Here is a 24,354-nt window from a genome sequence, read left to right on the forward strand (position 1 = left end):
GTGATCTTATGATAGTTGCGATGAGCGGGTGGGCACGAAAATGTGAATGCCCGAGAATTTATAAACACTTATACAGATTCCTTCAAAGTTGTTGGTGTTGTAAATAACCCCTGACAGACACTCAAGGCGGCCAATTGAGGTTTTAGTCAATTTTGTCGAATTCGATCCTCCGATTTTATTCGGGCAATCATAAACCTTCACGACAATCGTTCGTCGCGAAAAAGGTTTCACGTTGGGGACGGAAGGCGACGACACCAAGCAACTTATTTTGTAAAATCTTTCGTCACATTGTGAGATATTTGTTTGTCGGAAGATGTTGCAGACCGCGATCGGATGGTTTACGATTTGCCTCTTCAGGATAAACCAAGTAGATGCCAACGCAGCATGGTATAGGCCTATACCTGAAATACCTTGTCATATACATGGTTAATTGTAGTAAATGAAACCATATAGACTGCAGCTAAATGTACAGATTGAAGACGTACGATTCAGAAGGGTTTTATGAGAATATCTGATTTAAATGTGGACCTAAATAAAGCCCATCTGTTGCGCAACTTTTTGATAGTCGCCTTGTTCAGATCCACCAAAAACCCCAATCTTCATGTTAATTTACATTAATAGTCAGACGAAATATGTGCGCTCCAAACAAAACCGTCTATCTCTTCTACAGGGAGGTCGGAATGTTGGCGGTGTCTCAGCAGCAACCTCTACCTTCTGAATTCTCTGTTAACGATAGAATTCCCTTCCGGCTTGTCCAATCTTTTACCTCTCTTCCAACGTGGTGCAGCAACAACCAAGGTGAAATATCAATGTTTTGCTCAACAGTTGGAAAGGACGTAGTTTTTATGAACTATATAAACAATGGTCTTTCCAAAACACACTTTACATCACAGTTCCGAAACGTCAATCGTGATTCGCAGAGTGTGCGTGTTTTTACTTAATTATACCAAGCATATATGTCTTATGACAGAGTTCTCTGCTCTACAAAGAGGAATTTGCTCCATGGCGCCAGTCGTGGCAACAGCAGCCGTAAATGGATGCAAAATGGCCTTAAAATTCTGCTCATCGGAGTTTGCTGACGAAAAGTAAGTGTCATGTTAAATAGGCACGGGTTTAAGTAGTGACAACTCATGTAATTTGCAGGTGGAACTGCAGCCTGTCGAGAAATATGTGGGAAACGAACCTGACCAACCACACCAGATCAACACTGTTTGATGATGACGTTCTTCCTCGTGGATTACGAGGTGAATAACATTTTTATAAAGTTTTTTGCAAATATATGGAATTTTCTGTCATTTGCTTGTGTAACTGGGGTGGATGTTATTATATAGACAACAACACTGTCTTAAAAAAACAAGGTTTTGAATCGTTTTTATCTCCATACAATATAAGTTCGTTTTCGTTACTACAAGCGATTGGTCGTATATATTCGTATGTCACCCAATAACTGTCATGAACTGTAAACTAAAACCTAATGTTCGACAGTTTATTTTCCTTGTGTGACAAACTGTACTTTAAATCCTACTCTGTGCTGATAACTCTATGTTTTATTTTATGAAATAGACACAAGAGAAGCAGCTTTCTATTACGCAATAACAAGGGCAGGTATCGCTCATTCAATCACCGATGCTTGCACAAAACAGTACGCTGAAGGCTGTTGGATGGAGGCAGACGGAGTACCACAAGACAACTTGCACCGAGCTTTGAGAAAATCAAAAAATCTGATTATCCCCATGATCAGCAAAGTTCTTTCGAGGGCATCTATCGTCAAACTGGCCATATCGGAGGTAAACCGTTTGCTATTATAACTGTATTTACAGACATTAATTAAAAGAACACTAAATACCAGTATAGCTTCGTATAAGACTTGTTCCTTAATTTTGTCGGAATCTAGCCATCTACTGGGCAATGTCTTTCTACCAATGATACTGGTTTATTAGGATAGGAGGTTAATGAGTGTTCAATACAAACAAAATAGCCAATGCAGTGGTCGACAATTTCATGCTACAGATGTGTGTCGCCCACCTCACACAGGGCAAAACACATCTACGTCTTGTCTTTGACACCAACAAACTTGGCACCTTGTTTCCTCTGAAGGACCGGGAACCAACGCTAACACGATCTAACGTTGTTTATCGTATCACGTGTTCTTGTGGTTCGACATACATTGGCCAGACAATACGAAACCTTGTCTCAAGACTCAATGAGCACATGACGAGCCCTTCTTCGGATGTTTGTCAACATCTTGTGGCTTATCCAATGCACAAGAACCCAACAATCCTTGGACAGATCGAAAGGAAACGGTGCCTCTCTTTTTTGGAAACAATTTACATCCAAAAATTTCAGCCGCTGTTAAATGCCGATACATACTCTGTACCATTACGACTTTTTATCATGTAAACCTCCCTTGGTCGCCATGTATTTTATAATATTATAATTTTTTTTATCGTGCACAGTGCATTTAATTTGTTTTTTGCCGTTTGTTTTTTCACTACAACAGGCAACTCGCTGTTCGGCTTCTAATCACAACAATTTCGCTTTTTCTACTCCCCACTTTTTTACTCTTGGTGACTTCACCGTGCCATTTTGCTGGTTCGCCTTCATTTTACACTGAAAATGATTATAGTATACAACAATCGAAACGTCTGTAGCATGAAATTCTCGGCCATTGTATTGGCTATTTTGTTTGTATTGAAGATTTACCAAACCGCCAGTTATGTTCCTAAAATATAAGTGTTTACTTACTAGTTATTATTCGACAACGAAACTCTTACGTTTCTACCGCAAGTTCCTTATTTACTTTTTATACCATGCGCAGGACTGGAGGTGGGGCAACGAGAGTCACAACATTGAGCACGGAATAAAACACAGCAGAAGGCAACTTGAGTACGGAAAACACAACGCTCGTTTATCGATCTCCGACAGGCTTAATCTTCACAACACCAATGTGGGAAGAAAGGTAAGTGAGTAAACCGTTCCAAGAGGGAACAAAGCTGCAGACATTGAAGAATTTCAGACACAAAAATTTCGCAGAAAGTATTTTTGCGTCAAAAGAATCGAGCGAATTTGTCTGCGTTTTTTTTAACGGGTGACACAAACTGAAACAAATTTGGCCTTGTTCGCACAAGCGATGCGCCTACTCGAACTCCGAATGTATTTAAATTGCCTCGTTAGAGAGCAATTGGTGAAATTGTCGCGCTGCGAGCCAGGTGACGCGCAGTTTGTGGATTATGAAATGGGCCGAGTGAGGGTCGTTGTCACAACACGAAGTCTCCGCCATTTGAGATCGAACCGAATAACGAAGTGTCAACGCCGGCAAATTGTTGTCAAATTGCATTGCGGCAACTTTAAATTTCGCCCATTTGATTTGAACCAAATTCCATGCGATGTTTCATTGAGACACGACGACACTTGTTTCGCAATATTGAAATGTTTTGGTCGAGACGATAACAGCAAGATGTTAAGTAATCACAATTTACTAGAGCTTTGATAGTCATTCTGTAATGATAATTAATATATTGCCAGTTTTGGTAAGCAATGGAGGTGTGTGCAATTGCCTGGTCGAGAAATGATTGTCAAGGAAATTTGTACAAACACTATGTACCTGTAAACTTGAGCACTTCGACACTTCCGAAAAATAATCACATCAATCGGAGTTTCTGACGTTTCGGATCGTATGCCCGAGTGACGATAACCTCGGGGCAGCGTTAAAATAACGCAATTGAAACTATCCCATAAAAATATCCAAACCACTAGTCTAATTCTAAATTGTTGGAGTAGAATGCTTTTCAAATGAAGTTTATACGATAATATTTTAAAGTGCCAACGTCGTGACTCGCAGGAAATATCTCAAACAAGAACGTGGCACGTTAACATTGTTTTCGTTCTCGGTTTACTTGTGGGTTCGGAGTGTGTAAGGGTTGAGACAAACTGAGGTGCTTTACGTGCTTCATTTTATGAGAAAGTATCTGTACATCAGCCACCTTGAATAAATGGAGTTAGGCCTGTTGTCATGCGACTGGCCGAAAGCTTCCCGCGTAATTGAAAGCAATTTACCGGGGATGTTAAGCTCAGGGCAACGACATCAAAGCCTCGTGTAGACTGCGGCACATTTTGGGCCATTGGCGAAATGCGAGGGATATTCGGAGTTTCTAAAATAGTGTTTGTTGTGGTTGGGTCGGCAAACTTGGTCTTGAAAAGGTTTCAATTGTTGGATACATTTTGCCCTTTTCTGGGTTGTGCTGTAAGTTTAACTAAAGACACAGCACTACGAATGCTGGCTCATGTTGACCGCGTTTTGCTCTTTCTTGGTTGGTAGATAACCATAATACGGGTTAATGTGATTTTAACACAACATTCTCTGAAATCCTTTCCATTGTAGAATACTCTTACATACTTTAGCGTTTGTTGTTTGTGCAATAAACCTCTGGTGGAATTTAAGGTATTACAGATATACAGTATGTTACCGTTACAAAACGTTTTGCGCTTTTAAATTTGTTTGTTGCATATTTTTAACGTGTGATTAAAGACACCACAAACAACTCCCCTCTTTATAATCGCGCCTTCATTTTTACAAGTATTTCCCACCTTTGACAAACCACTGTTCAGGTTTACGAGAAAGCAGTCCTTCTAGTGTGCAAGTGCCACGGTATGTCGGGATCTTGCGCAACGAGGACTTGTTGGCGACGCCAAGCGGATTTCAGGAAAGTGGCAAAGGAGTTGAAAAACATTTATTTCGCGGCTCGGCGTGTCCATAAACTAGAAAGTGATGATCCAACTGCAGGCAAAAGCCTTTATTATGGTAGGAAATCTTGTGTTGAATTCCGTTTGCACCAGGAAGTGATGACGCTTTTACCGAAAGTTTGCTAAAAAAATTGCAGATTATCGTTCGACATTCATCTTCATTTGTTTTTGGCCTGTGTTTTTCCTGTGCAGTTTTTCAAAAATTTTCACAGAACTTTGTTTCGTTATTAGGTTCAAAAAGGCGACGAAAACTCAACAAGAGCCAGCTTGGATTTTCGCGCAAAACACCAAACCTGTGCCAACGAAATCAGCGGCTTGGTATTCTTGGCACACGGGACCGAACTTGCGCCAACTTATCCGAAAGCGCATGCCAGCGGCTGTGCTGCGGCCGAGGCTACAACTCGCGACTCGTGCCGGTCGAGAATAAATGTGGCTGCGAGTTTAGTTGGTGCTGCCACGTAAAGTGTTCGACATGTCAACAGCTCAGCGTGTTGCGAACATGCCGTGGATGAACACGTGTGATTTTCTGTCGAAGCAAAGACCTGAAGGTGGATGTTGTGAGTTGTACTTTGTGAATGTTCTGTTGCTTTCTGGTAAGACTGACGTTGCTTCGGCGTTTTGTTTAAATGAAGCAGAAGTTTTAAAATGATTACCCCCACTTTTTCGTTGACAAAAATGCTAATTTGTTATGAATATTAATCTTACTGTTTTTTTGTGCAAATACAACAGTTTTGTATGCACTGTGCAATGTTTGTTGTACAATAAATTTTTCCATGAAATGAAGTGAAAAATCGATTGTTCAAACTTTTTTTTGTGTTAATATAGAGTTGTTTGCTATAACAACTATGCAAATATATTTTTGACAACAAAAACCAATTTCAAAGCAAAAAATCCACCGATAAAATCACAAAGACAACTATATCCGTAACATAAAGTCGAACAATATACCAGCTACTTTTTCTGGGGTTTGCTTTAGCCTGCAGCCCACAACATGCATGATTTTGCGTAAGTGGAAGTCAGTGTTAATTGGATGTCAGCTCCGCCAAAAGCTTCATAGAGGTCTTCGGCTGTGGCGATGGTGACTTTCTGTCTTTCTGCAAATCGGCAAAAGTCACATTTTTATCATTTGGCTCCGTGGAGACATTGAGTGGAGAATGGTTGACCTCTAAATTTTCTATCACCAAAACGGGTTTGATGGTCGCGCTTTCGGTGGACTCTGGTGTGTCGGATGTGGGCGGTTCCACTTTTTCTTTCTCCTCATTCGGTTTGCTCTCAGACTGTTCTACTTCTTCCGGAAGGGGAGAGGGAGTTTTGGGAGGTTGCTCGACTGCGGGAGGCTCTTCTACTTGAACCTCTTCCTTAGAATCTGTTTCTTCCACTACGGTATTTGGAATTTCTTGCACAGCAGGAGATGGTGGTTTAGGTTCTGGTTCGGCTTCTGTCACTTCTTCTTTCAGTGCTTCTTCAGATTCAGGTTTTTGTTCAGATATATCACTTGTTGATTTCTCTTCCACCTTTTCTTCTTCCTCTTCTGGTTTAACTTGTTCAACTTCTACTTTCGTGGGAGGTGGAATTTCCTCCGCTTGATCTTGATTCGAGCAATCTGGTTCTTCTTGTATTTCCTCCTGTTCGTCTGTTCCATGTTGCGTTTCCGTTTCTTCGCAGTTTTCTTCTATAGAACAGTATACTTGTACCCACTTCACTGTCTCCACCTTAATCGTCATTTCCACAGGTATCGCTTCTTCAAGACTCTTCTTATCTTCTTCTTTTGGCTCCTGTGGTGTGTCAGCGGGCGGCTCATCTACTGCCTCTAGTGGTGGATTTACCCCGACTGGAGGATTTGACTCCAACACTTTTTCCACAATCGGAACATCCGATAGGGTGGCTTGCGTCAATACTACGTCATCTCCGGTTCCGGTTTTTCCGGACGCGCACATGCGAATCCCGTACACAGTGCCCTCTTCCAGGTTCTGGAACTTGTACTCATTTAACCCTTGCTTGCATTCCTCAATTCGATCCTGGGTAACGATCGTAGCTGGAATCGCAACATCCTCATCTTCTGCTGGCTTGTGAAGACGTGTCAAGGTGATGTCGACAGATTTGCAATTTCCCTCTACTCCCCACCACGTGACCAATATGCTATCTTTGGTGACGTCATCGACGGGTATATGGACGTTCAGTATGTTACCTGGTTCTGCGATATAACAGTACGGTATATTAATCCCTCATAGATCTTTTAGCATATATCTAAAGTCAATCCAACTTGTTCGGAGACAATTGTTATTAGTAATTGTCAAGGCGACAAAGACATCAAACAGCTTAAAGATTATAAAACCTAGAGAGTGAATCTTACTGGTATGAGCTTCCGTGGATGAACTTGGTCCACAGATGTGACGCGAACGCGGGGTGACAGACACCCTATAGTGAGAACCAGGTTGGAGGTCGTTGAAGGAGTGTTGTATGCCACTTTCCTCGGTCGTAAGAGGAGCTGAACGGTCGCCATTTTCCAAAGATTCCATGGTTAGGATGTAGTCATCAACACCGCCATCTGGTGGCGACCATTTCGCGATGAGTTGCCTCTTTACGCCAGGATTCAGTTCGAGGCCTTTGATGGCACCGGGGCCTGGAAAAACGATTTTTGCTGCACTTTACACTCTAAAACAGGGCTCAACGTGTATTAGTTTGGGTACTGTATGTTTATAGTTGATGGAAAGCGACCTACCAGGCGTTGATATATATATACGCTCATAATTATAGCCAATTGGTTTATTTTAAATTTCGACGGGAATGGGAAGTTTAATGTAAAATCGAGGTCAGTGCAAGCATACCTGTTTTGTATTTTCCCCAGACTGGGGAACTTTCAATTTCATTGCTTTCGGCGGCAACCGCGAACTCGTAAAGCGTTGAAGGCATCAATCCAGTAAACGTGTATCCCGTAGCATCGCCGGGCACGTGTTTTTCCATAACCGTTCTCCCTGTAGTAACATACAGCAATAGTTCATGTTGTCGTGATATGTAACACTAATTTTCTGTACCTTCAGTGACTACTGTTAAGTGATAGCATTCGACTTCACCATCAGGCTTGTTCCATTTGCAAGCGATTTTATCCCACGAACACTCGTCAGAAGAAAACAATACAGACTCAACCGACAGCGGCTCTTCATAAAGCAAAATATAACAAAAATCAGAGTCATTTGTTAAGTGAGAAACCTGTCTGTCTACTAACTCATTATTTACTGAGCAAAAACCGTTGATCGGGTTGAGGAAAAAAACATTCTTGTGTCAATAGAGGGCTGCCATAACGCGAAACCACTTTCTTTGCGAGAGTTACCTGTTGCAAATACATCGTTGAGCGACGATGATTCGCGTCCGTCTCTCATTGACATCACTTCCATCCGATATTTCGTTCCGGGTGTCAGGTTTTCCAGCAAACATTCGGCGTTATAAAGATCGTCTATTTTTCTGCCCGGTTCTTTTTTGTCCTCTCTCCTTCATAGAAATAATTCTCGTTGTTGGTTGTTTGCATTTCCACGAAACTTTAAGGGTGAAACATTACCTGACGTAAACCACGTAAGAATCCACACGCCCGATTGAGGGTTGCCATTTGACCATTTGTTGATCGAATCGAACTGATTTGACAAATTCTAACTTTCCAGACATGCCGGGTTCTACGAAAACATGGTTGTTTTGGTCAAGCATGCATGTACAAGTTCAAAGTAATACCGACGTAGCAATTCCAAACTACCTGTAATAAAAGTCGACACGGCCCTTTTGCTGCTCTTATCTTTGGAATTTGTGACAATTCCTATCTTGTACGTAGTCCCTGGTACCAAACCTGCCAGAAAATATTCTTAATTACATCCGGATCATAACGGACAACAGCAATATGCAACCTTTAAATTTATAGCGTGGTTCTTGCACGGATGTTGGACTTGTGTTGCAGCTTGTCCCTTCTCGAGGCGTCAAGAACAAATCGTAATCGTCCACGTCACCGTAAGCGGGAGACCACGTGACCGTTGCCTCTTCGGGGCCAATATCGCGGGAATTTATATCGTGAACTTCCGAAGGTACTTTATTACAGAAAGTTGTGTTAGTTCAAGTTTGTATCGGTTGTGCTCAACATAAACCAAGATATACAAACTTGTGCATTGGCTAAACACGGTGGTTTTGCTGGTGGTGTTCTTCGACACTGAAGTGATCTTGCAGTCGTATGATCTTCCAGGGGTGAGGCCATTAAACGTGTACCTTGTGACTGTCAATTTTTTCAGTTCAACGTGCGGTTCTGCAAATAAACTTTTCCGGTAAAAATTATCAACCACTGTTTGACTTGTGGGTTTTACTTGAGGAATCAACATTATCGTAAAGCTCCAAGTTGTAACTTTCGACGTTGCCTTCGGGGACTTTCCATTGCAATGTCATCTCATGCTGTGTTACATCCATGAAGGTTACATCGCAAACATGGCGTGGTGCTGCGGAAAGAGCGCACATGGTCAATTAAATCAAGTGTTGGAATTGCGAATTTTACTGGGGAAACGCAGTTTTTCCAAACGCAAAACACTGTGCGCCTTAAAACTAGACCTTATTCTGTGTTGTTACCTGTGGTCAGGCTTTCTTCCAAAGATTCACTCTCCACGCCGTTTGCCACAGAGCAAACGCTCACCGTATATTCGGTTCCTGGCACAAGACCTGAAAACACGTGACCTGAATCTTTTATTCCCGTTACGTTGGTTGGTGACGTCACTCCTTCTTCGGGACGGATTTTGGCGGTATATGAATGACGTTTTCCTTTAGAATGACGCCATTTCACCTCTAAGGCACTGCTCGTTGCTTCAGTTGGAAAATGCAGGTTTCGGGCAGGACGTGGAACTATAGGTGATGTAAATAAGAAAAAAATTAAATCAATGTAGCACATTGCTCTGGTGTGGTAAACATAGAGATATTTTTTCAATCCGATCCAAGCAACTTTATTGAGTGGATTACGTACCGCAAAAGCAAAATTTACAAACTTCACTACAAATATTCGAAATTGATAATGTGCCGAACAAGTACCTTTTTATTTTAATGCTGGTAGTTTCCGCAAATGTATAAAATACTTACGCGTGTAAACTTGTGCAGAGGAGCAAGGTGCTCTGTTTCCGTTAGTTTGAATTGCTACAACCCCTACGGTGTACGAGGTTCCTGAGTGCAGGCGTTTAAAAGTGTATTCTGGTTCGGGAAGAGCTCTAATCTGAATTCGAAACACAACAACTTCTTGGTTTCATCTAAACTGCCAAAACGCATAGCTGCCCACATACTTAACCACAAAAGCTCTAGAATCAGGAAGTGGGGCTTTTGTCGTTGTATGTGAGCAATCAGAAACCAGGAAAACATTTGCTATCGCATATCAATACAAAATCCCCAAACGTGATAATTTAAGACAAAAAATAATTAAACTGGCACCTTTGTCCGGTAAACTTGTAACAAACATTTACACAAATGTGTAATTGGAATCAAGAAATTTGCAAACCACTGAATTTGATTACAGTCTTGGTTAATCACATTCTCACACACTTTACCAAAGTCCTCGATTTAATTTTGTCCGGCGGAAAGATCCGGACTTGGTAAGACTCGACGTTGAGTAGAGAAGGTGGAGTCCATTTAACCGTAAAGGATTTGCATCCGACATCATCAAACTCGAAGTTTGTGGCACTTTCATATTCTGAATTACATTTATCTCGAATATTTATTGTGATCATACACACTGCTATCAATTTCAATGATGCTACTAAGCATTCCGTGGCAGCGCTTCACGTTCAGCCAATATAGTGTTTTCACGACATATACACACTCTATTGTCCTAGTTTTACAACAAAATAATGCAAGTACTGGCCAAAAATACAGTTACTGTCCTTTAAGTATACACTGTAAGTGAAAATAATGAATACATACCCTGTACTTCGTCGTCGTCAGATGCCGCTGTGGTGAGTGAGGTTACCGATGAAGTGGATACAAATGACAAACCACTTCTAGACCGTTTCGGAACTTTGCTGGGGGCGCTACCCATGACAACAGTAAAGTTTACATTAAATTTACCCCAATTAGTATTTACCTGATGCAGTCTCCTTACAGTCAACTCCCTGTGTTTAAAGTTTAAAATGCGTTTACAACCATCAGTAGTGCAATATTTTGTCCTAATTAGCTTTACCCAACCTTATTTTGAACTACCTGACTATGTTCAAACCTAACTGTAACACACTTCCTTCAAATTGCGTGCTTTGCTATTTTCAATGTAGGCTACACGTTTCTTGATTTACATGTTATGCTTCCAACTTGCTACATATTTTGTCAAATTGTTTGCGCGCATCTGTGTCGTAGCTTTAATTGGGGCGGGACTATGAGATGGGCGCAGAACGAATGACAATTGAAAGTCTGATTACACAGGAGGCCACCTTTGCACGAAAACAGAATAGAATGTTGGACACGCTTGGATCGAATGTCCGTTAGTTTTGTCATTGACGTGCCTTTGTTGTAACTTGAAACCGGGAACACGGGCTATTAAAAATGTGCCATTGTGAATGTTTGTTCTGATCACGCCAAGGACCAACCTATATACTCAAGGATATCGAACAGAGTTCCTGAAACATCAAGCGTTTCCCGGGCCACTACAATGTTGTGTAAATAGTTATAGTAAATAGATGAAATGCTTTTTACCACAAATATGTGATGTAAAAAATGCGACAAATCAAACCAAACTTTTCGACAATAGGCCCAACTACCCCAAGGTTGTTCGGTATAATGCATTTTGTAGAGTAGCATGTTTGGTTATTTTCATTTATACTTAATAATTCCCCATTCTGTCTTGCGAACACCGTGACGATTTCCACCTCTTTCACTTTAAATAAGACACTAACAGCTTTCAAAGCGAAATATAGCCTATTCGTATGAAGTAGAAAAGCTGGCAGATTTTAACCTGGAAATAAACGTTTCCATGCTTGTTGTCGCAGTCAACTCATGATTCTGGAGCCTGACATGTATCTTTCTCCCTCCGTTATGGCTCTATAGAGACGGCAATCTCATGTAGGAAAATATGCCTCTACCATAATGTTTGGAAAATACTGCAATGTAAATTCTTGTGCGTTAGAAGGTCAAAATCCCCAGCGAACTTAAGTTTTGTGTCCCCGGGTGTATTTTTTAAAAAGGAGTGTAACTGGCTCTTTTCATGCCAAAGGTTCGAAAGCCCCATACTTTAACACCAACAAATCGAAAATTGTGAATTTTCACTGAGATATTTGAAACTCCTACGATTTAGTAATTGTTTTTTTTTGTCATATGACTGTCAATAACTTAAAGAAATACACGTAACAAAACTTGGGTACTGACAGTTTGTTTTTCATCATTATCCTCTTAAAATGACGAACTAAAATTAACCTATCGTAAACGCGTAGTATTTTATGAAAGGATTGCAGTGGTCCGGATTATGACACAGCATTTTTGACTGAAACTGATTTTGCTTTGCATGTTTGGTCTTTGGTGGCCGCGTATTTTGTTTGAATTCATTTTGCCTGCTCTATTGGCTTTAAAATTGTTTTTCTTAGATATATATTTGCCTATGCATAGTAGCAACATGTATTTTCAGAACTAGTTGGTTTATTGGAGAATGTAATTGTGTTTTATGTTGTTTCACATCGTTTTCGCATTTATTTCCACTTTCGGTGTTAGTATAGGCTAGTTGATGCAACTTATCTTGCACTTTTTTGTTGTGACTTCGATCCATTGCATTTTAGCGAAACACGTAGTTTTTTAATATAAACTAACATCATGTTTATGACAAGATCAGAATATGATCGTGGTGTCAACACCTTCTCACCTGAAGGAAGGATTTTCCAGGTTGAGTATGCTATTGAGGCAATCAAACTCGGATCAACAGCAATTGGAATACAAACATCTGAAGGTGTGGTTTTGGCAGTTGAAAAACGAATCACATCTCCTCTGATTGAAGCTTCAAGTATTCAGAAGATCTTTGAAATTGATACCCATGTTGGTAAGTGTATTGTATACATGTTTTAGTTTACCATATTATAAGGCAGGTTTAAATTTATTTTCAGGTTGTGCTATGAGTGGATTGATAGCTGATTCCAAAACTATGATTGATCGAGCTCGGGTTGAAGCACAGGTTGGTTATATTGCCAATCAACTAAGTAAATTCATGCTTGTTTGTATTGATTTTTGAGCAGTAAATGCTATCAGCTCAATATAGTTTTATCATAAACCAAATGCGAGGGTTGATTCATTTATTTTAAACTAAGCTAATGAGGTTTTCTCACATTCATGATTATAGAATCATTGGTTTACCTATGACGAGAAAATGAGTGTTGAGAGCATCACCAAGGCGGTGTCTAATCTTGCCTTGCAATTTGGTGAAGAAGACTCCGAACCTGGAGCAATGGTGAATATCTTGCCTGACTTTTGTTTTTACGTTAATTTTTCCCATACATAATAAATTTTGCAGAGTCGCCCATTTGGAGTGGCACTGATGTTTGCTGGTTTAGACGAAAAAGGTCCACAACTTTATCATTTGGACCCCTCTGGTACATTTGTGAAATGTTTAGCTAAAGCAATTGGTTCAGCATCTGAAGGTGCCCAAACCTCGTTGGAGGAACAATATCACAAGGTATTTGTAATATTATTTGTCCATGTACAATGTTTGCATAATCTCTTCATTGTACTTGGCAGTCAATCACCATTAAAGAAGCATGTAAATCTGTTCTTGGAATTTTGAAACAAGTTATGGAAGAAAAACTGACTTCCATCAATGTTGAAGTTGCAACAATAACGAAGGAACGCAATTTTCACATGTTTACCAAAGAAGAAGTGGAAGAAGTTATCAAGGACTTGTAGCTTCTCTATTTTTGTTTCACATTTTGATTGTTTCGCCAATAAGTTCGAATTTGTTGACTCTTGTTATTCGCACCTGTTGTTCAGACGAACGTCGTAAAATGCGCAGTTTTGAATGTTAGATTGTGGCGTAACTTGCTGCTAAAAAATTCCAAGCTCATCTTTGTTTTAAGCTCTGCTCGTAGGCGTTAAGTGAAATGTGTTCTGTTGAAGAAGAAATTGAGGCACTATCCGCTGTGTATTGCGAAGAAAACGAGTTTACTGCTGTCCAGTCCCATTTGGACATACAGGGATTCGGGTTAAATCTTCCATCGTCTTGTGAAGGAATTCGCATCATATTTCGATGTACAATCACAGAATCTTATCCGGCCTCCGTTCCAGCTGTTGAGGTTCAGTCGCCGCCCTTGACTAGAACTCAAATGACCTTATTACAATCCGAACTCCTTCAGTACATAACAAACAAAAACCTTTTTGGTAATCCTCTGTTGGACGTACTTGTAAGCTGGGTTCGGGATTATTTAGACAAAATAGCCATGGGCATGAACCTCGAGGATGATACAACAAATCACCGAAGGGTGACTATCTTATACCAGCTGGATCATATGCGCTCAAAAATGAAATATTCAAAAGCATTGTGCTCGTGGGCCAGGCAACTTGGCGTAAGCGGCAGGGTGTTATTTTGTAAACGGTTGATTTTTGTCATATTGTACGGTTATGAATCAAACTTAAGCAAGTTTATGCTTCAACAACGCTCCCAGAATGTCGACGTAAATGCTGGAGGGCGCCCTTGCAAAGAGCGAATGTTGAAAGTTCTCGATCAAGCCTATGATTTACCTTGTAATTTAAATGATTTTAAATGTATAGATATTGCGACAAAAACAGACATGGCGGTGGCGTTTGAAAGGTGGAATATCAAAACTTTGTTTGATCAACATGTGAGACCATTTTTTCTTAATGCGCATTAAATGTTTCACCATACACCTTGTGCATGATTCCACATCCATCAACGCTGAGAAATGTTGTAAAATGATGAAATACAACAGAAAAGATGCAGGAAACAGGCGTACTATAATGAAATAATAGTTCGCGTGGCCTTTTCGCTTGGGAAATCAAGCGTGACAGTCGGCATCCAATAGGAAACGGCCAAATATGCACAAGTGAACGCGCGACGTAAATATATACGAAGCTACCTTTGCATGTCCAGGTCCAGGATATTAATGTCTAGAAGAATGTAAGGGTTGGTAGTAGCCTACGCCTGGTAATAGTTTGATATTAGCGGTAAAATGTCTTGACTACATGTTTGAGGGTTGACAAGGTTATACGCTGTATATGTTAAATGTTATTGCTGTCTGTATTGTTATCATAACTTGTCTAACTGACCGTTCAAATATTTCGGAGAATTTTCCAAGCTAATTGTTGTGTGTAAGTATTAGCATTTGTGTTTCTTGTTTCAGAATTGTGTATTTTTGAAATTGAGACTGTGTTATTGCATTTGTTGTGATATAAAGTCCATTAGGCTACCTTCTCAATAAAGATGCACAAAGGGAGCCTTGTTGTTTTCATCTTGTTTGCGGTTTGTTGGACAGATAATGTTAAAGGAGATGAAGAGTGTGAAGGTTTGAGCAATATTTCTTTTCATAGAAAACTGTGTTTTTTTGTACAATTAACCTAATAATTAAGTTTAGTCATACTGACAAAAAATATAGCCTTTGTAGTTAGGATGTAGCCTATAGTTTTTGTGACTGACATTATTATTTGAATTTCAGTATGTGTAAAATTTCTTACGCGTTTCCAAAAAATAATGGAGGATGAGGGTATCACTGGCTTACCAGAGGTCAAGAAGCGTTTGCAGCAAGAATGTGGAAAAGCCAAAGGAAAAGAAAACAGATTTGTAAGATGAATATAATGAAATTGTTTATATTGATTTAATACAGTAAATTGCTACAGTTTGTGCAAATATATGTGTATTTTAACATTCTGGTGTTAAATAGATAAGTTTTTTTCAGTCATTTTTATTGCAAGGGTAATGTTGAACTATATTTCTTGTAGTGCTATTATATCGGAGGAACTGAAGATGCTGCCACCAAAGGTCTAGATGATGTTGCGAAGCCGTGTAGTTTCCACAAACCTGCTGAGAAAATTTGTGCTGCACTGAAAAAGAAGGACTCACAAATTTGTGAGCTTAAATATGGTGAGTAGGTTGGAATTTGCACTTGAAAGAAATGTCAAATATTGTATTAATTGTCTTTCTGACTATTTCAGAAAAGCAAATTGATTGGAAAACAGTTAACCTGAACAAACTGAGAGTGAAACAACTTAGGAAGATCCTCATGGATTGGGGTGAAGACTGCAGAGGTTGCGTTGAAAAGCAAGAATTCATCGAGCGAATTAAAGATTTAAAACCAAAATATGTCCGCGATGAATTATGATGGAAATTTACATATATGCTTGGTATTTTGCATACCGTGGTTTGCTAGGCAAATGTGTAATAGTTTTTGTTGTGTCTTGCAGTATCGAATCTGTTCACATTTGCATAGATTTTTTTAATCCCAGATGGCTTTATTGCACTGCTGTTATCCGCATTCATTGCGGGCCTGCACGTTTGAAGACACACTTGTTTTTCTGTTAAAACTTATGGACAAAAGTATTGACTTGTTTGACACGTTGGTTTTAGTTTGGTTAAATGTTTTTGACTCAAAAGTGCCAGTCAGATTAAATATTTATTTATTGACAAAAATTTTGTGTCATAACTCAAAAGACGACATTTCCTGATTTAGCAAACAGTATTTGTATCACAATAGATCGACCTTTTAAAAAACACGGAATTTGCGAAACCGTGGAGTCGGTTAAAATGCACTGTGTCGAGTTCAACTTGGTGTTTAGTAAAAAATAGTTGCAGTTGGAAAATGTGCCAGGCAAGTTTATAAATATGTTACCTGTCACCATCAGACGCCTTAACTCTAGGTTGGCAATGAGGTTTGTAGAGGTGACATGGTTATAATAAAACACTCGAATAGTAGTTGTTGTGATTTATAATGTGCCGTTAAAGAGCATACGACAGGCAGCAAATAGACTTTGGCTTTCCAGAATTTACATGTCCGCACTAAAGAAGCAAAAAACAACAAACAGTTTCACGGAAAAGTTTTTGTAATGGTAGAATGGAAAATGCACTTGCTCAACATTATGTAAAAATATCTTTAATGATTCAACATGGCCTGACACCAGAAAAACTAACGTTTTTTTTCAGCGTTTAAACTTTCTTGCAAAAACAAGTTAAAAATGCCACAAACTTGGTTCAAAATCTTATGAAGCTGATCGAGTGGTTCACTTATTTTATCCACTGGCACAATTTTTCTCTACAAACTGCGGCGGCCATATGCGTTGTTTAAACTATCAACAGTTCGTCATTGTTTTTGTACCAAAATTAAACAAACCCTCTCCAACCAAATTCCAACGTGTTTTGCAACAAAAAAACAAAGAATATGTGAGATTTTAATACTGCGCCAACCATAAAACGTTTGGCGCTAACTTATCCTCATGTAAATGTTGGTTGGCACAATTTTTAAATATTTTAATCGTATGTAACATCCACAAATTTGCTCGCAGCAATCTAAAAACATGTCTGAAACATCAACGTAATATCAAATTTCCTTTGTAAAAAAATGGTTCGCTGTAACAGCAAAAAGTTACAGTGGAAAAAGCAAAAAATGCGCCAACTAGGCAGGTTCTCCCCTATAAGTTATATGCTTTTACATAGCTTGCCTGATCGTTCCAAGCGCCTGACAATGTTGTTTTAGAAAGACACCAATGCTGTTTGCAAAAAACTTTTATTCACACGCTGGTAAAAGAAGCGAATCCGCTTTCAGGACTCCCAGGTAGTGTTGTCACATCCGGTGAAGATAAAATCTCATCCAAGTAGGAAAACATTTTGTCATCAAACGTTTGGGGTTCAGTGGCCAATGAAATGTCAGCTTCATAGTTCAATAGATCATGCGTAGGTATGTTATTTAAATCCGTTTGCGACCCATTTGGATCCGCATTTAGATGTAAAGGCACAGTGGAAATGCACACGTTTTCATGGTTAACTTGTGTGATTTGGTCAAATACTGCGCCAGTATTAAAAGGTTGTGGTATGGTTACAATAGTTTCAAAGTTATCAAAGTTACAATAGCCAGAAGGTACGGAGCAAAATCGTTGACACCCAGGTAAAATTGTTGTTTCGGTGTTGGTTAAAAAGAAATCTTGCACTTCATCAACTTGGTGATTGTCAGTAAGTGGTTTCGGAATTTCCTGTGCAGTGTGTACTTTCTTAAAAGCCCCTTGCATTGAATGTCCGGAATCAATATTTATATTTTGGGATTTTTCACCGGAAAAGAAGTTTTGCTTATGATGAGAATCAGTTGTTTGGGTGTCGGGATCCAACTGGATGTCGGGGTCTTCATCAGAGGACCGGGAAGGAGCTACAGCATCGATGGCATCCATTGCTATTTCGTCTTCCGAGCGACACCAGAATCTTGATCGTTCGTTCCAATCACGTTCTCCCGCAACGCAGGATTGAAGAAAGTTGATGTATCGGATCGCCAACTGCGTTGAAAATATTGCATTTGAAAACAAACGACAAATATACAGTTGGATATTTAAACAAAAACCTCAAAAAACTTTGTCAAAGTTCTGTTGCCATTTTAAAGGTGGAAAAATGTGAGTTTTTGTTATTGTTATAGTTTGATATTCAGAAAATTAAGTTTCAACCAATTATAAGACGTTTTCATATCATCCATGGATAACGTTTTGTATTCGATAAAAACTGACTGACTAAAAATGACAATACATTTTCTACTATTGCGCTAAATGCATATTTATCGTTAATATTATCTTCAAATATTTACCTGTAATGTTTGTTTCTTGTGAATTTTTCGACTTTCAGTAAAGCGAATGGGTAAAACGTTCTGAAGTGTTTCGAGGGCATCGTTGAACGTACGAAGCCTTTCTCGTTCTTTACCCGCGGCGTTCACCCTTTTACGTTTGGGTCGCGAATTTTCAGAAGTTGATTTTCGTTTGCCGGATTGCATGACACCCTAAAAAAGTATCATCATAATTAACGTCCGTTAAAACGGTAATCTGACTGAATACCTATATATGATTGACTTTAAACAAAAGTGCCTCACAATTTATGACAGGTTTGTAAAACGGTCTTACCATATTTGAATGCTCTGGGATCATCGCGTCCAGTCTCGAAATGTTTGCAACACAGTTCATACCAATGTATTGTACTGTTATCAACTCTGGAAATTCTGTGACGTTTGGGTTGCTTGCTGCGGACTTTATATAGAGCATTCATTTACTTCTTTGCGACGTTTCCCGCAGTCATCTTCCCTGTTGCCCGACCAACGGCCTGGGCAAACATGGGTACGAAAGGGCCAGGTCGTAGATCAAACTGTGGCGACGCAACAGATCATTCGGAAGCCGCCCTTCCGCATCGATTCGAGCAGACATGTCCATTACTTTTGTTTCTTGACCAGGTATTGGGAATTTCCACTGATTCAGATTGAAAGTGTTCCGGTCTGACAAAGCTGAGTAATAATTACACTGGGCGTACTAATTTTGTTTAATTCGTATTAAACTTAGTTGAATTATTTGAAAGTCTAACACTAAAATGAAGAAGTCCTGTTTAAATTGTTCAAAATTTATCAAGTTTTTCTGCTTTGAACATTCATATTCAAAATTCATGATTTGGTGGGTCTGTAAAACGTACCGCTTGGTGGACGTAAAGAGCAATAGGCCAAATATTCGCAACATTCGCGACCTCATTCCGATCCCGTCTGGTCGATATTTACCGTGGACAAACAACGTTAAAATGTTTATATTTACTGTTTGTGTATGGGCGTGAAGTCGTTACAGACTAACCTTGCGGGGCTTTTGATGCAGTTTCAAGGCCGCGTGCGTTTCGTTTACCTTTTGCAGGACAAAATCTGAAACGCATTTGATTTTGTGGCGCAGGGATTGTGAAACATTGGCTGACATTCATGACATCGATTTTTGCTAGGCAAATGCATTTGTCAAAAGTTATTTTACGTCACACACAGAGTCAAAACAAAAAGTTTATCTTATGGTATGGTCCAACGCACGCGGTCAATAAATAATAACTCGGGATATTAGAAATTTGTCAACAGTGCTCATTACAAACTGTAAGATACCACATAGAACATGTAAATCCTGCCGAAAGTTTGTACTAAAGCGACTTTTTTGAATTGTTTTGCATTTTCATTGCATTAAGTAAGTTGTACTTTTTTATTCATTGCTATTCTTATGCAAATACTACCGTTATTCAAAAGCAAGCTAATACTTGGATCGATTTGTTATTTGTCACTAGGTCACACTGTACTTTTATATATTTCTGGAAAAAAACAAACATGTTGTTTCGAAAGGAAAAGAAATCAGCTATATTTCCATTATAAGATTTGCTTCGAGAAAAATAACGGAAGCCCTTTTACCACTAGACGTCATCCAGGACCAATTGAAAATGGGCACATTTTGGAACCGCGAGGAGAGCAAACACACTTCACCATCTAAAAACTTCATGCGGAATTTCAAGGCTACTCAAAATATCAGTTAAGAGACAAAAAAAGAATTTTGTTCAAATGTAAATACTGTACGATATCTGTGAATGGTTTATATACCTATATGTTAACAGGGAAATAATAATGATATTTTATTATCGCTATCGTCACATGAATTTGAAAGTTCCATTAAAATCTTAACTAATGCCTACATGTTGCGCAACTGCTGTTTCAACTTTAGTCCAAATTCAGTGTATTGCAAGAAGTGGTCGTTGTTGCGCAATTCGGAGTGTCCAACATAACGGTGACTCATTGGCCAGCTTTACTGTTCAAACAACAAAATCCGTTTTCGCTTGGAACTAGTAGTTCCGTAAGATTCTTGAAAGAATATGACCTTCCCTGACACTACTTCTAACTCTTACCGGGTATTGGTTTGTGTTTCTTTCGTCCTGATAACGAGATAAACAGAACAAGAGCGTGTTATTTTTTGGCTGGCCAATGTTTAACAGTCATCTCTTTTTAATCAAACATGCCCAATTTTTGTTACGTGTATTTAAAGCAAAATAGTACTGGATTCAATGTCTGGTTTGTTGCACGTGAAAGTTGATGCTTCCACATTTGTGTGACAAGATAAAAGCTGCTTTTTAAACAAAGATATGTAGAGACTAGTGGTGCATACACGTTGGTTGGTTCATGTAATCAATGACGGCATGATGATTTTAAAACATTACAGCACATGAATTTCAGGTCCAGGTTTTTGACCATGTCGCTTTGACACAATATTTGTGACAGTTTTTGTGGCTTGATAGTTGGTTGTTTATCGGGATGAGAGATTCTTACAAACTGTACAAAACGTAAAGCTGGCGAATAGGCTCTGGTTACTGCTTTGTTACGTCACTGAGAGTCATTGATACGCATCCGACGTCACCAGTTAGCGACTCTTTCCAGCATCGCTGACCGATTTCTATGAGCAATAGCGTGAAAACAGAACAAAACAAAAGGTTGCGTGCGATTCAAAAGTGATCGATGCGGAAAACAGGTTGGTTTTATGTTTTCGATCAAGCCCAGACGGGCGGAGTAATGGCTGACTAAGACATGTCACTACCCGGATATTTCCCAGTAGCAGTATCTTATGTCACCTTGATGCTTTTGAATTGACCCCTTCTTTACCTGTCGATCGATTAAGGTGAACAGCTATTGCTATACAATTTGTTTGATTATTAGGTTCGTTTCTGCCAAACTTGACATAGACCATGAGGGAAATAAAACAAAAAAGATTTGAGATCATTTGTTTTCATTGCAATGATAATTTACAAAACGGCGGGGCTTGTTCATGGTAAGCAATTAGCCAGTTTGTGATTCAAGCAAACCAATTGTCACCAAGTGTGAGTGAAGTTTACATCATTGTTTGCTAGCAAACTTTCCCAACAAACTACAGCAAGTAAGATTCCGCTCAGTAGCAATTATTTATGCCGATGACGTGAAACGACAAAAATACCTAATGGTTTGTCCAAACTTCCTTGCACTGTATTTTCCATTCCATCATGATTCGGCATTGTAATCTGCAGCAAAGGACAGCTTCCGTGCGCACGTCCGCTGTGTATCGAGCTGTCATTTAACAAACATCGACTGCCAATAAAATCGAAGCTGTTTACCAACGGTAAACGCACGCATACCGGCATTTCTGACGTCATAATGCGTGCCTATGCGCGTCAACGCCCATTATGATTTTAGGGAGCTGTACAAACAAACATCCAACTAAAAAATACGCGTATTAGGGGTTAACCGACCGGCCGGCGCTTTATGGCGGAAAATACGACGGTCGGTTCGATATCCATCCGGATTTATGTGCCAGGGAGTTCAACAACAACCTTAATATATTTCTCAGCGCGCCTGTCACTCCATTTATGGCAGTTGTTGTGTATTATGTAGAGTAGTAACAAAATGATTTGATTCGAGAGTTACTTTATATCGCATACCGAATGGCGCCAAAACAATGTTTTCGCTCTCGGGCCGTGAGCTTATCAGCATCGAATTCCGCCAGGACCCTCCACCCGTCAGAGGCATTTCCGTTCGGTAGCGTGTGAGGACGGACCTGGCGATTTCCCGCTCGCAACGCCTCTGACATTAAGGTATGGGTTGGGGTTGCCGAATCCAGGTGATCCGCGGTGTGTCGCGACGACTGTACCATGTCCCAAGCGGCGAGGATGGAAACAGGTGCGAACCGCAAAACACGTGACAGTAGCTCGCTTATCGGGGAGTGGCCGTCCGCTATGATGATGGGCAGGTGACAAGATAAACGCGCCTGACGGACATGTTGGTTACCGAACGTTGCTGCTATTTTTAGGTGTGTTCTTGGCTGCTATTAGCGGTTTAGGATATCATGTTAACCACCTAATAATCCCGATTTGGCATAATCTCTTGCCAATTTGGAGCCCTTAATATTGGTGTTACCTGCTGTAAATTCGTGATCACCAAACCTGTTTGGCACGCTTCTCCTTCCTGAAGTATATTTGGAGTTCAGTACATACGCAATTATACGCAGGATAGCTGGGACTGACATTTTGCCGCCGGTATATCAGTTGTTGCGGTCGTAAGGGCACATGACGCATGCCTCCGCCACAAGCAGCATCGTATATAGGGAGCCACTAACCACGTGACTGCAGTCGGAAGCGGCGTGCTCTCCAGGGTATGTTGTGACGTTCAGAGCCCTGTGCGCGACCCGTCCTCCCATGGGAAATATTGAAATGCACGAGAGGCCGATATAGACCGTGCTGCGAAGCAAAGGAATGCTCGGTGCTCAACGCAAGTGCGCGATGCAGATAGCGCGGGCGCCCGTCAAGTAGCGGCCCTCAGACTCGCAGGCTGCGTTATTTCGGCTCAGCAACCTGTGTATTTTACGCCCGTTACGTCACCGCCCCTGGCACAACACCCCGCTTGTTTCACCCCCGGGAATTGCAGTGGAGAGGGAGGGAGGGAAGTCTTGCGCGACCGAATCGTATCCGAGGATTTTTCACGCTTCGGGATAATCCTGTGCTCAGCACCGGCCTCCAAACTTGGCCTTAGTGTTTATGCCCGTGGAACACAAAGAAGATTTGATTTTGAAATATTTTGAGGGTTAGCAAAGAGAGAGGCGTGTACATTCAAGGAATAATTCACAACGACGTTCCCATTAACAAAACGACCTTGTCTGTTTTTGTTTATTTAAACGGTTGCTGTGCAGTAAATAATAATTATGCACAAGATCTGCCGGTGGCCATCAATTGATCCAGCATGCAACCTCAAATTTAAGTGTTGTTTGCCAAAAACTGTATATCCTACTGACAACCCTGTAATTATCGACAGCGAAAAAACAATTGCCTTTTAAAGCTCTTCAAGCGCGGCCAAAATCCTTTTGAACCCATTAATCTACATTACGATCCTCTGTCAGGATGACGCATGACAGAGGAGGATTCCTTTTTACACCCGACATAAACATCGTTATTGGCTGTTCATCTTCAAGTGCGATGAACATGGGTTTACCACACTCAAGGAAAGGTGACGTCAAACATTTCGGAGTGGACGTGACGTCAGATCCAAGACAGTTCCCGAATTTTCGAATACCTCTTGGCGCCCATCCGTTGGAAATTACATTCATTAGTGCAAGTGCGGGGCGATCGGTCCACTTCACTAACTGCAGAACTTCAAGCGTCCCAAATATAATTTCACGCTTCATGGATGACCGTAAGTAGCAAACCACGTCACAGGAACAATGAATCGCCAGGAACTTAAACGAGGAGAATTTTTGGTTGATAGATGACAGTAAACTGACAAGTGACTCCAAACTCAGGATCGAATATAATATCGTGCACAGAAAAATTGTGTACAATTTGGTGATCACTTGGAGATAACTAAACCGTTGAAGATGATGAATACAAATGCTCCTAGAGCTTGTAACCCATCTGTCGCTCAGGCGTGTTATTCTCCCATCAGAACCAACGCAGCTTATTACTATCAATGCAGAATTAAACCTCGTGTGTTTTGTAATAAACAAACGCAGCTGCCCTTTCCCCGCCTTCATCATCGATTCATGCGGATTTTAACGAACTTAATTAACACGCAAAAATAAAGAGATCGGTTGCTCGTTCTAATACGACCAAATGTGCGCTTAATATCCCATTAGATCGCGGCTCGCCATATG

The 24,354-nt window shown here is 40.2% G+C and overlaps 6 protein-coding genes across 6 annotated transcripts; 4 read left to right on the plus strand and 2 right to left on the minus strand.

The window, feature by feature from the left end:
• The first annotated feature begins 301 nt into the window (after window positions 1-301).
• On the plus strand, window positions 302-5,395 carry LOC145917736 (protein Wnt-7b-like). The gene is made up of 8 exons (XM_083003010.1): window positions 302-387; window positions 671-798; window positions 971-1,085; window positions 1,144-1,244; window positions 1,564-1,787; window positions 2,819-2,959; window positions 4,609-4,801; window positions 4,975-5,395. The coding sequence occupies exons 1-8, from the start codon at window positions 314-316 to the stop codon at window positions 5,253-5,255; spliced, it is 1,257 nt and encodes a 418-aa protein (XP_082859136.1). The 5' UTR covers window positions 302-313; the 3' UTR covers window positions 5,256-5,395.
• A 175-nt stretch (window positions 5,396-5,570) lies between these two features.
• LOC145901729 (receptor-type tyrosine-protein phosphatase beta-like) lies at window positions 5,571-10,855 on the minus strand. The gene is made up of 14 exons (XM_082989499.1): window positions 10,672-10,855; window positions 10,299-10,441; window positions 9,841-9,970; window positions 9,340-9,609; window positions 9,084-9,212; window positions 8,885-9,025; window positions 8,637-8,813; window positions 8,489-8,578; window positions 8,300-8,411; window positions 8,075-8,232; window positions 7,779-7,901; window positions 7,572-7,718; window positions 7,097-7,366; window positions 5,571-6,937 (listed from the first exon to the last, which is right to left on the minus strand). The coding sequence occupies exons 1-14, from the start codon at window positions 10,784-10,786 to the stop codon at window positions 5,766-5,768; spliced, it is 3,177 nt and encodes a 1,058-aa protein (XP_082845625.1). The 5' UTR covers window positions 10,787-10,855; the 3' UTR covers window positions 5,571-5,765.
• Window positions 10,856-12,418: 1,563 nt separating this feature from the next.
• On the plus strand, window positions 12,419-13,777 carry LOC145894851 (proteasome subunit alpha type-5-like). The gene is made up of 5 exons (XM_082983517.1): window positions 12,419-12,763; window positions 12,828-12,895; window positions 13,061-13,168; window positions 13,232-13,393; window positions 13,456-13,777. The coding sequence occupies exons 1-5, from the start codon at window positions 12,541-12,543 to the stop codon at window positions 13,618-13,620; spliced, it is 726 nt and encodes a 241-aa protein (XP_082839643.1). The 5' UTR covers window positions 12,419-12,540; the 3' UTR covers window positions 13,621-13,777.
• A 21-nt stretch (window positions 13,778-13,798) lies between these two features.
• Window positions 13,799-14,616, plus strand: LOC145894842 (RWD domain-containing protein 3-like). The gene has a single exon (XM_082983505.1). The coding sequence runs from the start codon at window positions 13,815-13,817 to the stop codon at window positions 14,580-14,582; it is 768 nt and encodes a 255-aa protein (XP_082839631.1). The 5' UTR covers window positions 13,799-13,814; the 3' UTR covers window positions 14,583-14,616.
• A 459-nt stretch (window positions 14,617-15,075) lies between these two features.
• On the plus strand, window positions 15,076-16,436 carry LOC145906143 (mesencephalic astrocyte-derived neurotrophic factor-like). The gene is made up of 4 exons (XM_082993556.1): window positions 15,076-15,233; window positions 15,384-15,508; window positions 15,667-15,808; window positions 15,880-16,436. The coding sequence occupies exons 1-4, from the start codon at window positions 15,152-15,154 to the stop codon at window positions 16,044-16,046; spliced, it is 516 nt and encodes a 171-aa protein (XP_082849682.1). The 5' UTR covers window positions 15,076-15,151; the 3' UTR covers window positions 16,047-16,436.
• Window positions 16,437-17,448: 1,012 nt separating this feature from the next.
• On the minus strand, window positions 17,449-18,951 carry LOC145912606 (uncharacterized). Its single transcript, XM_083000178.1, has 3 exons — window positions 18,814-18,951; window positions 18,504-18,692; window positions 17,449-18,201 (listed from the first exon to the last, which is right to left on the minus strand). The coding sequence occupies exons 1-3, from the start codon at window positions 18,949-18,951 to the stop codon at window positions 17,449-17,451; spliced, it is 1,080 nt and encodes a 359-aa protein (XP_082856304.1).
• Window positions 18,952-24,354: the final 5,403 nt, after the last annotated feature.

This window comes from Ascidia mentula, chromosome 1 (genome assembly GCF_947561715.1).
Source record: "Ascidia mentula chromosome 1, kaAscMent1.1, whole genome shotgun sequence".
Classification (NCBI taxonomy): Eukaryota; Metazoa; Chordata; class Ascidiacea; order Phlebobranchia; family Ascidiidae; genus Ascidia; species Ascidia mentula.